Source organism: Elephantulus edwardii, unplaced genomic scaffold (assembly GCF_000299155.1).
Source record: "Elephantulus edwardii isolate Elephantulus edwardi_28Jun2011 unplaced genomic scaffold, EleEdw1.0 scaffold00237, whole genome shotgun sequence".
In the NCBI taxonomy this organism is placed as follows: domain Eukaryota; kingdom Metazoa; phylum Chordata; class Mammalia; order Macroscelidea; family Macroscelididae; genus Elephantulus; species Elephantulus edwardii.
The window spans coordinates 1,365,085-1,379,241 of record NW_006399987.1 but is presented as its reverse complement, the minus strand read 5'-3'; the positions used below and the strand labels follow the sequence as shown (position 1 = coordinate 1,379,241).

The 14,157-nt window shown below is 38.6% G+C and overlaps 2 protein-coding genes across 2 annotated transcripts in view; both read left to right on the top strand.

Annotated features, from left to right (window-relative positions):
- The window catches only part of ZNF699 (zinc finger protein 699), a 22,525-nt gene extending 13,426 nt beyond the window's left edge, over nt 1-9,099 (top strand). The window contains exons 2-5 of the mRNA XM_006898829.1: nt 3,648-3,774; nt 5,609-5,719; nt 7,186-7,369; nt 7,635-9,099. Coding sequence (XP_006898891.1) covers nt 3,648-3,774; nt 5,609-5,719; nt 7,186-7,369; nt 7,635-9,099 — 1,887 coding nt within the window. The remainder of the gene's footprint in view (nt 1-3,647; nt 3,775-5,608; nt 5,720-7,185; nt 7,370-7,634) is intronic.
- A 4,009-nt stretch (nt 9,100-13,108) lies between these two features.
- LOC102850398 (costars family protein ABRACL-like) lies at nt 13,109-13,345 on the top strand. Its single transcript, XM_006898756.1, has one exon. It carries the CDS (start codon nt 13,109-13,111, stop codon nt 13,343-13,345), a length of 237 nt encoding a protein of 78 aa, XP_006898818.1.
- Nucleotides 13,346-14,157: the final 812 nt, after the last annotated feature.

The following is a 14,157-nucleotide window of genomic DNA, read 5'->3' as shown; positions in this document are numbered from 1 at the left end:
TTTTACCCTGTTGGAGAAGTTTTTGGATGTGCATAGGGATTTGATTCTTAGAAGGTCCCATTCATCTATTTTATCTTCTCCTGGTTGTAGATTTTTCAGGATACTTGGAAGACTGTTTATGTTGTGGATTAGGACTCCTAGAGTTCTTCAAAGCTTTTCTTTAATGAAGTTTATAGTCCTTGGTTTTAGTCCTAGGTCCATGATCCACCTAGAATTGGTTTGTTTTTTTTTCTTTCGTTTTTTTTTAAATTTAGGTTGTTTCTTTTTCATTTCAATGAACATCTACAGAGATTTTGGGATTCCATTCATTCATTGTTGCACCCCTCTCCCCGCACAAACCCCTCCCCCTAGAATTGGTTTTTGTATATGGAGTGAGGTGTGGATCTTGCTTGAGTCTTCTGCAGATAGTTTTCCAGTTTTACCAACACCATTTGTTAAAACGGCCATCGTTTCCCCACTTAGCTGATTTCATCTCCTTGTCAAAAATCAGTTGACCACAGGTAGATGGGCTGATTTCCAGTTTCTCAATTCTATTCCATTGATCTATGTGTCTGTCATAGTACCAGTACCATACTGTCTTAACCATCATGGCAGTGTAATAGGATTTGAAATCAGGGATTGAGATGCCTCCTATCTTTTTTCTATTTTTAAGGAGTGTTTTGCTTTTCGGGGCTTCTTTCCATTCCAAATGGAACTGGAGATTGCCTTTTCCATCTTGTTGAAGAATGGGATTAGTATTTGTATTGGGATTGTGTTGAACGTGTAAATTGCCCTTCGTAGTCTTGCCATTTTCAAAATATTGAGTCTTCCTATCTATGAGTAAGGGATATTCTTCCTCTTCTGCAGATCTTTTTGTTTCTTGTAGTAATATTTTGTAATTTTCTTTCAATAGATCCTTTGTGCTCCTGGTTAGATTTACTCCCAAGTATTTAATCTTATGATTAGCTTTTGTGAAGGGCATTGTTTTTCTTAGTTCCAGCTCTATTATCTTTGTTACTGTAGAGAAATCCAACTGATTTTTGTATGTTGATCTTGTGTCTTGCTACTTTGCTGAATTGGTCAATTATGTCCAGTAGTTTTCTTGCTGAGTCTTTAGGGTTTTCTAGGTATACTATCATATCATCTGCATAGAGAGATATTTTACCTCCCCTTTGCCAATTTGGATGCCTCTTATTTTCTTCTCTTGTCTTATTGCTATCACTATGATTTCCAATTCAATATTGAATAAGAGAGGTGATAGTGGGCATCCTTGCGTAGTTCCTATCTTAAAGGGAATGCCTTTAACTTCTCCTTTGAGAACAATATTCGCTCTTGGGTTTTCATAAATAATTTTTACTATGTTGAAGAAATTCCCCTCTAATCCTATTTTGTTGAGTGTTTAAATCAGGAAAGGGTGTTGAATTTTGTCAAAGGCCTTTTCTGCATCAATTGATCATTTTGTTCTTATTCTTTGCTTTATTAATGTGATGAATTACATTAATTGTTTTCTTTATGTTGAACCATCCTTGCATACCTACCTGTTATGAGTCCCATTTGGTTGTGGTGAATTATTTCTTTGATCTGCAACTCAGTTTTTCGATCTGAATATGAGAGCAGTGATGGATAGTATATATACAATGATTTATTGTGTTATAATTAGGACCTAATTGACATAAACTGCCTATAGATTAATTTAGCTCATGGATTATAACTTGCTAACTTCTGATTTTGATTTGAAAGTAGTGCTCCTCCAGGATCCTAGGTCTCTGAGATTTGGTGCTAAGGACAAAAGGAAAAATTCTAATCACTCATTATTGTGCTAATTGCTATGGTAGATGTCTTAAACTTAATACTGCTAAGGCAGAAACGCCCCAAGTGGTTGGCTTTTCAGAATTTTCTTTTCTGTTAGTTAAAGGGGACTGGAGGTCCAAAGTGACGTTGAATCTACCTGTGGTTACTAGAACGATAGATAATATTCCCCATGCAGTGTCTAGGCTTGGAATCCTTTGAGAATCAGCTGTGAGTTGATTTTCACTTCACACCAGTGAAAGAGAGAAGCACCATGGGCAAGGCTTGCTCTCTTTCCTCTCTGTTAGCTCTGAGGAAAACTCTCTTAGTTTTCCTGACCCTATTATTCCTCACTTACTTACTGATCTCCACATAATTTTTGTCTTTCCTCAGTTTGTACTTTCTTCTCTATGCTTTTCTTATATCTCAAAAATCATTAGGTTTATGATACAAACTAAACTTATAGTGGCTTTCACATTATAAAGGTCTTTTTTTTAAAAAAAATTTTTAAGAAAGCCTCAATTTAAAACGATTAAAGGTTAGTGGTTAGGATTCCATTCTGTGTTTTGCAGTGAACACAATCAGTCTGTTGTTGTTAGGTGCAATTGTGTTAAGGGTGACTCACAGTGACCCTATGAACAAAAGATTTGACCACTGTTCTGTCCTGCAACATCTTTACACTTCCTGACACACAAGAGCCTATTGCAACAGTCACCTTGTCAATCCACCTAGTTGAGGGTCTTCTTCACCGGCTCTCCACCCTTCCCAACATCATGTTCTTCTCCAGAGAATAACACCTCCTAGCAACATGTCCAAAGTATGTGAGGCAAAGCCTCATCTTTCTTTCCTCCAAAGAGCACTCTGGCTACACACTCTCCAAGACATATTTGTTCATTTTTTGGCCCTCCATAGGATGTTCAGTGCTCTTCACACCACAGTGCAAAGACGTCAATTCTTTTTCTGTTATTCATTGTTCAGCTCTCAGATGCATAGCTAGTAATCAGAAAGACTATGACCTGTGTCAGACATACCTTCGTCCTCAAACTACATTTGAAATTCAGTCTTTTAATAGTAGTTAATCATGTAAAGAAAACGTGTAAAACTATATTGTAACAAGGAATTAATGTGGAAATAATCTTATTCTTATTACTTATTACTTCTATGTGTTCCCTATTGTTCCACATAGTAAAAATAAAGAGGAATAAGACTGAAATTGGTCAATGTCAGAATGTAGAGATAAAATGTATATTTAAAAAAGCCTTCAAACTCATTGCAGTTAAATTGGAACCATCTCATAACTGAACGTTCCATATGTGGAACGTCTCACTCCAGCTTTTGGAGGCTGTAAATTGCATGAGAAAGGATTGATGATCTTTCTTCCTGGGAGCCACAGGTATATTAGAACCATCAGAAAGTGACCATTGTTGAGTTAGTGCAACTCCCTGTATACTTTGCCACAAGTGTATTTAAAGTTTGTGAATTCTCTAAGACTTAGAGTTGATTAGTTAGGACATATGTGGATTAGGGACCTCTGGTGGCCTAGTGGCAAAAAGCTATGCAGCAAGCCCTAAGTCATGCAGTTCAAGGCCACCAGCCACTCTGTAGGAGAAAGATGGGCAGTCTCCTTGCTTGCAATCAACCACCTCTGAAAGTCCACCAGAAGGTCAGCTGTGGGTCATTTCCAACTTGATAGGAAACAACAACAACAAATATGCGTAGCAAAGGAAAGTGCTTTTGTAACTGAATCTTTGAGTAGATGCTAGGAGACCACACAGCTTTTCTGAATTCCTCAGTTCCTCAGTACGTCAGCTGTACCCATTCTCTTACTCACCCTGGAGGATTTGGTGCCATGCTGAACCAGAATATGTGGGATATTGTAGGACTTGGTGGTTTTTGAGGATGTGGCTGTGGACTTTACTCAAGAGGAGTGGTCTTTGTTGGATCTTGCGCAGAAGAACCTCTACCGAGACGTGATGCTGGAGAACTTCCAGAACCTGGCTTCACTAGGTAAGAATAGCAACATTGCTTCTTTGTTTAGATTTTCAGAAAACATTTTTTATCTCACTGTTCAACCCTGTTTCAGGATTTTGGCTAAGGAATGGGAATATATTTTTAAATAAGACAAACGTGATCTCTGATCTTAGAAAACTTACGGTCTTGTGATCTCACTATAAAAATCAACACCTGAATACTAATTTGAGGTACTCTGATTTTGTGAACATCACAGTGGTCTTCTGCACTGCTTGGACAAAATTGTGAAGTGGTATTATTATTGCAAGTGAGGCTCTGCTACCTGCTGCTGGAAGCCAATCTCAGTCAAGTGTGAGGTGGAAAGCACAAAGTTTATTAAACTCAAAATGTCATTGTTATAGAGTTTGAACCACCTCAATAGCTGACCTTCCATTAAATTTCTCAGGCTGTAAATCACACTGGAGGAGATCATGCATCTCTCTTCCAAGGAGCGGCTGATGGGTTTGAGCCACCAGAGTGAGTTGGCCTTTGGCTTAGCAGTGCAACTCTTTATGGACTGACTATACCACCTGAGCTGTTTATTATATACCAAACCCCATAGAGAGTCACTTTGAGTTAGAACTGACTTGATGGGAGTGGATGGACATATTTAGGAGCAGGGTATGAGCTTCTTAAATTTGCCTTTCCATCCGGAGCCTAAGGAGAAGTTTTTATACTTAAATTTTATTTATTCTGGGTGGTGTAGCACTGGTCTGTGCATTACTGTACAGAGGTAACTTGTGGTTACTGTGATGCTAAACACTGTGACACTGATAATACCAGATGTGATAATGGAAAAATGTCAGGTGTGAAGCCTGGAGCTTTCCTGATCGTGCTGGGCTCAACAGCACCCCCGTGTGGGGATTCACTTCCTGCTGTTGTTGGTTTACTCTAGGGACTTCAAAGTGTGTGGGAATTTTTTTATTAAAGGAAAAAAATTTCTTTAAAAAAAATGTGATAATGGTTACCCATGGTGGACAGTGTTTGGTGGGGCTTCCTAATGAAAACAAGCTTGAAAGCAGGAGTGGCATCCACTTCCAAAATGGCTTACCTCTGGAAACTATGAACAGTGCTCAAGTCTTTCATTCATAGGGTCGCTATGAGTCGTCTACGACTCGACGGCACTTAATAACAACAACTACAGAGTTATCTAGGTTATAGTCATGTCTTAGATAGTCTTGTTGATCATGTCCTTGTCACGCTGACCAATTCTCACTGTCATTTGGAGGATGGCTGGCCCACTCTTTTGTGTTAACAGTTGGGTTCTTATTGTTACTGTTCTGTTTTAGGGCAGACAAGGGAAGATTAATATGGCTATTATTGTTCAAATTTTAAAGAGAAGTTAGCTTTTAACTGCTGAAGCCAGCAGGACACAACTTTCCTAGCACATGCTTTCACTTAGAAAGAAGGTGAAACTAATGCAGATTTAAAAAAAAAAATTAAAATCTTCCCCATCCTATCAATGTTTTATTTTTGTACAGTGTCTACAACACTTTTTTAAAAAATTACTTTTATGATGGCCTTAGAGTTTGTCTGAGGTTGATATTCTGTGAAGATATTTATGTTTAACAGAAGAATAAAATATTCTGCCTATGAACATCTGATCTGCTTGTAATAATACTAAGAATTATGAACATCAGATAGTTTTAATGTTGTAGTTACTTTCTATTGCTGCTTTTTTTTATATAAAATTAACAAAGCCTTTTGTTTAAGTAAACTCACACTTGCTTATCTTCAGGGCATATGAAGACTAAAGTTTTGGCCTTATTTTCCTGGGAATGTTTGTGATTCTCCCTGTTTTCCTATATGGTATGTCATTCTGCTTTAATAGGGTATCTGCTACACATACCCCCTCTGATCTTGCAGTGGAAGCAAGAGAAGGACCTGGAAACTGTGGAGAGGACACTTATCCAGGCCACTTGCACAGGAGAACATCAGGACGGTAAGACTCCTTGGGAAAAAGTGTGTTGTTTGGGGTGTAATAAACTTAAGTCAGAACAAATTGTTTTGGAAAAAATCCAAATTAAAGAAATAAAACTTGCTTTTGGTATGAGGAAGCTGAACATCCACAGATACCTTATATTATTCTTTAACTTTTATCAATCATTTCACACTTCTTTTGTTCTTGAAAAAGGCCTTCTGTTATCCTTTTCTGAAGTTGTATTTGATCATGTGTATTGCATCCATTTCCTTTCTCTTTTGCTCTCTTAATATATCCTGTTTACATTCTCACCAGTCTCAAGCATTAAGGAATTATTTTTAGTACATTGGTTACTATTTTTATCCTGAGAATTGTGGCATCAGGATTGGTGGAAGATCTATTAACAATCTGTGTTACGCAGATGACACAACCCTGCTTGCTGAAACTGAGGAGGACCTCATGCACTTGCTGCGGAGGGTCAAGTACTGCAGCCTTCAGTATGGATTGAGGCTCAATGTCAAGAAGACAAAGATTCTCACCACTGAACCAAGAGATTGAGACTGTTCACAGCTTCAGTTTGCTTGGCTCCACAGTCAACACTCTTGGCACCAGCAGTCAAGAAATCAAAAAGTATATCGCAATGGGAAAGTCTGCTGTTAGGGACCTCTCTAAAGTACTCAAGAGCAATGGTGTCTCTCTGGAGACTAAGGTGTGCCTGATACAGGCCTTGGTCTTTGCAATTGCTTGTTATGCATCAGAGAGTTGGACAATGACTAGGGAGGACAGAAGGAGAGTTGATGCCTTTGAGCTGTGGTGCTGGAGAAGAGTATTGAATGTACCATGGACTGCCAGGAAAACAAACAGATTCATCTTGGAGAGGATTAAACCAAGCAACTCCTTGGAGGCAAGGATTCTGGGGCTTCGTCTGACATACTTTGGACATGTTGCCAGGAGGGACGGGTCCTTGGAGAGGGACATCATGCTTGGGAGGTTGGAGGGATGGCGCAGGAGGGGAAGACCCTCTATGAGATGGATTGATTCGATGACTTGGGTAATCGGGCTGGGTATGTCAGAGGCAGTGCGGTTGGCGCAGGATAGAGCAGGGTTTAGGGCTGTTGTGCATAGGGTCGCTATGAGTCGCAAACGACTCGACGGCACTTAACAACAACAACAACAACACCTATTATTGCCAAAACCATCAAAGGACCAGAGTTGTCAAGTCTTTTGCTTAGTGGATAGATAATGAACACTACATTGGAACAGATGAGGGTAAGAACTATCCGAAAGGAATATATGATCAGGCTTTATATTATATGTATGACAACACTCTGGAACAAGGGATACATTACAGTGTGGGCTGGGGTGGGGGTGGTGGACAAGAAATATGTGCAACCATAAATAAAAAAACAAAACAAAAATTAAAGTTCAAGCCTCACTCTAAAAAAAAAAGTCTTTTGCTCACATATACCTTTGCTTTTCTGTTTCAGACTTTGAAGTTCAACTTAAAACCCAGGGATCAATTTTCCAGCAAAATAGTTTTGGGAAAAAATTATCCAATGAACAGAAAATAGTAAAATTAAAAAGAAATGTTTCTTGTTCCTCTATTTTACATGAAAACAATGAATACTATGGTATTGATAATCAGAACAGTGACCATGAGAGACTTTTGAGGTGAGTGCTATTCATAAGAGAGAATCTTGAAAATATCATGAATTTTTAAAACAACTTGTGTACATAAACCAAGGTCAAAAATTATAATTTCACTAAGAATTTTCATAAGATAATATTGCCACAAATATGAGTGGTGACATTACTGGTTATAGTAGAATCTTTTACCCTGAGAACATTCATCTTCTGTAACTTGACAGGGAAGAGAATGTACACATTTACTGAAAAAAATAAAAGCTTGTTATTAATAATGTACTTTTAATTTTAGAGGAAGTCCTGTGGTGAAGAATATCTATGAATATAATGAAGGAAATCGATGTGGAGAAGTCTTCAGTCAAATTACACATCTTAATGAGGCCAAGAAGAAAGCAACTAAAGTAAAACCCTGTGAATGCCATAAGTGTGGACAGGTCTTTAGGGATCATTCATCTCTCAAAAGCCACATTAAATCTCACCCTGGAAGCAAACCATACCAGTGTAAGGAATGTGGGAAAGCCTTCCATTTTTTTGCTTCTTTTAAGAAACACGTGAAAACTCTCATTGAAGAGAAACCCTTTGAATGTAAAGAATGCAGCAAAGCCTTTAACTGTTCCTCATCCTTCAAAACACACATGAAGAGTCATACTGCAGAGGTAAAGTATGAGTGTAAGGAATGTGGGAAAGCCTTTAGCTGCACCTCGTCCCTCACGGAACACAAACGAGTTCACAGTGGACTCAAGCCTTATAAATGTAAGGAATGTGGAAAGGCCTTCAGTTGCTCCTCTTCCCTCTCAAAACATAAACGAATTCACAGTGGAGATAAGCCATACGAATGTAAAGAATGTGGAAAAGCTTTTACTTCTTCCTCCCACCTTATAATACATAGCAGAATCCACACTGGAGAGAAACCTTACGAATGTAAGGAGTGTGGGAAGGCCTTCAGTGAGTCCTCCAAGCTCAGTGTACATGTGAGAACTCATACTGGCGAGAAGCCTTACAAATGTAAGGAATGTGAAAAAGCATACAATTGTCCCTCTTCCCTGAATATCCATATGAGAAAACACACTGGAGAAAAGCCTTACGAATGCCTGGAATGCGGAAAAGCCTTCTATCTTCCTACTTCTCTTAATGCACACGTGAAAAATCAAAGCAAAGAGAAGCCATATGAATGCACGGAGTGTGGGAAAGCCTTCAGTTGTCCCTCATCCTTTCGAACGCATGTGAGAGATCACACTGGAAAGCTGCAGTATGAATGTAAGGAGTGTGGGAAAGTCTTCAGTCGTTCCTATTCCCTCACTGAACACTTAAGGACACACAGTGGAGAGAAACCTTATGAATGTAAGGAGTGTGGAAAAGCCTTTATTAGTTCATCTCACCTTACAGTGCATATAAGAATTCATACTGGAGAAAAACCGTATGAATGTAAGAAATGTGGGAAAGGTTTTATCTATCCCTCTGCCCTTAGAATCCACATGAGAACACACACTGGAGAGAAACCTTATGAATGTAAGGAATGTGGGAAAGCCTTCCGTCATTCTTCATACTTCACTGTACATGCACGAATGCACACTGGTGAGAAACCATTTGAATGTTTTGAATGTGGAAAAGCTTTCAGTTGTCCCTCATCCTATCGAAGACACGTGAGAAGCCACACTGGAGAGAAACCATATGAATGTGAGGAATGTGGAAAAGCCTTTGTTTGTTCTGCCTACTTTCGAAGACATGTGAAAACTCACACTAGAGGAAAGGTATGATGATAAGGAAAATCTGTATGTCTGTACAATTCTTAGATCGCCTATGACACACCACACTCTAGAGACAGTCTATGAAGAAAGTCAAGAAAGTCTAAAGTCATTGCTCATCTATTCATAATCTTTTGAGAATTTACCACCCATATGATTTCATGTGGGAAAGCTTTTACAAACATCACTTTCATTTGAGAAAATTCATATTAACTGTGAAGTCATTATGTACTTAAAAAATTATTTTATTAATTTTAATGAATGTTTACAGATTTTGGATTTCCACTCCCCCACCCCCCCAGTTCGCTCTTCTCTTTGAAAAGTAAAAGAAAAATTCTTTAATTCATATATAATCCCCCACCCCCCTCCAACCTTCATTCTGGACTCTTGTCATAACTATAATACCCAATCATGTATCGCTTTAAAATTGTTCTCTCCCTCATCTGTTTCAATGCAGTATACATAATTTATCCAATTTTTCTCCGTTTCACCCCAATCCTGATGTCAGTCCCATTCTACAACAGTGGCTCTGTGCAATATTTGTCCTTTTGTGACTGAGATATTTCACCCCGCATAATACCCTCCAGGGTCACCCATTTTGAATAATATTTCATGAGTTCCTCGTATTCCACTGTGTGAATATATCACAGCTTCTCTATCTATTCGTTTGTTGATGGGCACTTAGATTGTTTCCAACTCTTTGCTATTGTGAACAAAGCCACAATAAACATGGGTGTGCATATATCGCTTGGGTGGCAGTTATGGTTTCTTTAGGGTAGAGTCCCAGTAGTGGAACTGCTAGGTCAAATGATATTTCTACTTTCAACTTTTTGAGAAAGTGCGATACCGCCTTCCATGGTGGTTGCACCATTTTACACTCCCACCAACAGTGAATAAGGGTTCCATTTTCTCCACAACCTTGCCAGCATTTGTTGTTTGCTGCTCTGTTAAATTTTGCTATTCTTACTGGGGTGAGATGACATCTCATAGTTGTTTTGATTTGCATCTCTCTTAGAGATAGGGATTTTGAACATTTCTTCATGTGCTTGTTGGCCATCTGAATGTCTTCTTTGGTGAAGTGTCTTCATATCCTGTGCCCATTTTTCCATTGGATTGTTTACCTTTATCTTGCGATGGAAGTCATTATGTACTTTTTATATCAATGTTTCATTCTTAAAATGAATGGCTAGCTGTATTATTTCCAGATTTTCTTTTCTATTCAGAGGATTTAAGGTGATAGATTTCCTGCTAGGATCTTCTTTCTCCATAACACTCTTGCCACAAATATTTTAATATAAGGCTTTTTAATTATGGTTAAGATTGTAAAAACTGGCATGTTTCCATGACAAAGTCCTGTGGAAGATTTTATTTTTTAAAAATACGTGCAAATAAGAATGGTGATTTTTAAAATTGATTTTTAATTCCATTTAAGTATGTGATCATTGTTGTAGTGACACATTGAGTTTTTTGGAGGTAGAAATTTGTAGCATGCCAGATACTGGAAATTGATTATACATTCATCTTCCCATTTTTTAAAAAGGGAACTTTTTATTGTTGTTGTGTACTGTTGAGTTGGAACCTACCTAAAGCTGACTCTCTGGTGGGTTTTCAGAGGCAATAAGTCTTACAAGAGGAGTTTGCCCATCTCACTCTGGCAGAGTAGATGGTGAATTTGAACCACATACTTTTTATGGGCCGTATAGTTCCTCACCCATAAGCCATAAGAGCTCAATACATTTTCTTAGGCTATCAAAATTTACTCTTAAAACACATTCCTGTTCAGTAAATAATTACAGCATAAATTAGTGTGTGCAAAGCTCTTGAAAGGGGACAGTCTTAATCTGACCTCATGATTTTGTACTTTGTTATGCCTCAGAATTGGACCCAATGTTTTGATTTAAGAAAACCAAAAAGTAAATAAAACAAGAAAAAGTAACCTTGTAGCATGGGGATGAACAAAGGAAGTAAAGGTAGTTGGACTGGCTTGTGCTTTGTTTATTTTGCTGTGGTTGAGGCAACATTTCCAAGAATCACTTGTTTATTGGCTTCATGGTTAGAGTTGTTTAATAGAAGAATGTTCCTGAGATTGGGAAGATGGAAGGTAACAACCCTTTCAGTTTAGTGAGATCATTACAGAAGGAGACAGGAACATACAGGCTTCAGCACCCCACTTTCCAGCACAGGTTCTTGATTATTAGACAAGTTGAATAGAGGTTAAAAAAAAGATTAAGAATCTGAATTTTGTTTTTGTCAGAGATTTCAGCTCCATAGACATTTCTGTAATCTCCATAGCAGTTTTTCTGGCGTGCTTATAATCATTTTCCTGATACTACAGTCCTTTTAGAATCACCCAGCTATAGAGTTAGATACTTTTTTAAGGCAAGGTTTCCAACTTCATACTACTAAACTTTATCAGGTAATTTTTCATGGGTAACGACTAATCTATGCTGCAAATCCACTGTGATCTTGTAAAAGCATGAAGAGCTGATAGACAATGACAGGGAAATGACCCTAGGCATAACTGAGATAAGTATTACACAGAGATAATAAGTTTATTTTAGTGGAAAAGAATTTCTGTTTTGACAACTTCAGACTTGGAAGACTAGGGAGCTCTAGTGTCCTAGTGGCAAGAAGCTGCACTGCAATCCCGAAGGTGTGTGGTTCAAATCCACCAGACGCTGTGCTGGAGAAGGAGGGGCAATCTCCTCCTGTACCAGTCAGATTCGATTTAATGGCACACTAGAAAAAGCAACAACAAAGAAGCCCCAAAATGGAAAAAGAAAACACCACACACCAAAAAACGCAAATAAACAAAATCTTGGAAAGCTTCATTAATTTTTTTTTACTTGAGAAATAAAGATACTTGGTTTGAGTTTCAGGTATACCTTCTTTTTCTACCGTCTTTTCTCACATTTTCCCACTTCCTTTTTCATTAATGTTTACTTTTTTGTTAAAATATATCTACTCTACTTTCCTGCTATTATCTACCCATGGGATATAACATACCGTGAACAAACAGGTCTGTATCGGAGAGGGTGAAACTCAGTTTCTCCTGGGAAGCTAGGATTTTGAAGCTCTGTCTCACATACTGTGAGCACGTGGCCAGGAGGAACCAGTCCTTGGAGAAAGACATTATGCATAGAAGGGTGGAGGGACAACACAGGAGAGAGAGTCCCTGGATGAGATAGATTGAGACAGTAACTGGGGTCATGGGATTAGGTGTGTTGAAGTCAGTGAGACTTGCTCAGGATAGGGCAGGCTTCTGAGCTATTGTACATTGCCCCAGCCCACGGGGTCTTCAAGGAGGACCTAAGGAGGAAGAGTGGGGCTGAGAAGGGACAAGAGACATGAAGAATGGAGACAAGATAGGTTCTCTGATCAAGTCTCGTTTCTTAAAACTTTCCACAGGGCTTTATATAGGAACCTGCCTAGATATGTAGGCTGGGTTGCTATAGAAACCCAGCCTCAAGATATCAGTTTACCGCAGGAATGAGGAACACACCCTAAGGCATTGAATTACAGGAACTGAGCTAGTGAGGTAAGCCGTTTCCCTGAAACTGGGTGGAGACTCTTGAGCTGAACTCATCTGTAGACATGCCAGGCAGGCCTTTATGGAATGGCGTTGAGTGAGCAGTATAAAGCAACTTAGGCCTTAGATCAGGAGCCTCAAGGGTGGCTCCCTACAGTACATAAGGTCGCTATGAGTCACAGTTGACTCAGTGACACACAACAACAAAAACATACCTACTTTAACTCAAATATATGAAATGTACTCATTTTAAGTAACCTGCTTGGTGAAATTGCACATATATATATACCCTGATAAACATAAGGCATTTATAGTACCTCAAAAGTTTGTTCATGTCTCCTCCTCCTCCTCCTCCACACCAGCCTTTCTCTTTGTCTCAGTCACTTCCTTCCTCGGCCTCTGCTCAGTACATTTTAAGAGATCACACAAAGACTCAGTACCTACTTCCCCTCAGCAGAGACACCGAGGTGAGGCACGGAGGCAGTAAAGAACATGGATCATGAAGTTAGCCTTTTAGTGGAGGAAAGTCATCATTTGGGTTCCAAAAATGCTGATGGAAAGTTAAGTGTGAAATTTGGCGTCCTCTTCCGAGATGATAAATGTGCCAACCTCTTCGAAGCACTGGTAGGAACTCTGAAAGCTGCAAAACGAAGGAAAATTGTTTCATACCAAGGAGAGCTACTTTTGCAAGGTGTCCATGATGTTGATATTGTACTGCTGCAAGATTAATGTGATTTGCCTGTCTTTGTGTATTGCTGCTTTTGTTTCTGATAAACTGGATTATCAAGTCAAAGGAAAAACATGTAAGCATATTAATGTATTTTTATAGGATTTTATAAACAAATGGAGACTCTTTTTAGAAGTCTGCCCTTTTTTATATCTGGAAAGAAAATTTATGTATTTCACTGTAAAATTAACAATTACATTATTTTTCTCAGGAATCTGGTTAGAATATGTAGGCAAGAAGACTTTTTTTTGTGGGGAGACATAGAATGTTTGCTTCATAAATCATTCATACACAACATAATAGATAATTTGCCATGATGTAAAAGCAAGGAACAAACTGAAAAACACCACCACGGTCTTATAATGTATACAAAATAAAGCCATGTATCAATCTAAAATTGCCTGGTTTTGTCATTTAAGTATTTTTGTGTATATTAAGATCAGCATTTGCATCACATTGGATAATTATAGTGAAGATAGGTTTTAATTTGGGGAGAAATTCTTGTGAACTACAGAATTGAAAAAGCCTGGGTGGATAGGATTATAGTTAGATCTTACAAAATAGTTTATTTTAATGCCTGCTGTGAGTTGTTGTTGTTATGTGCCGTCGAGTCGCTTGTGACTCATAGCGACCCTATGTACAACAGCCTAAACCCTGCTCTATCCTGTGCCAGTCGCGCTGTCTCTGACACTCCCATCCCAATTATCCCAGTCACTGAATCAGTCCACCTCATAGAGGGCCTTCCTCTCCTGCACTGTCCCTCCACCCTCCCAAGCATGAGTTAGAAAACATAAAAAAAAATGTAATTTAAACA

What these genes read in the sequence shown, in the direction of transcription:
- LOC102850398 (XM_006898756.1), top strand. Translation starts at nt 13,109, where the DNA reads ATGGATCATGAAGTTAGCCTTTTAGTGGAGGAAAGTCATCATTTGGGT.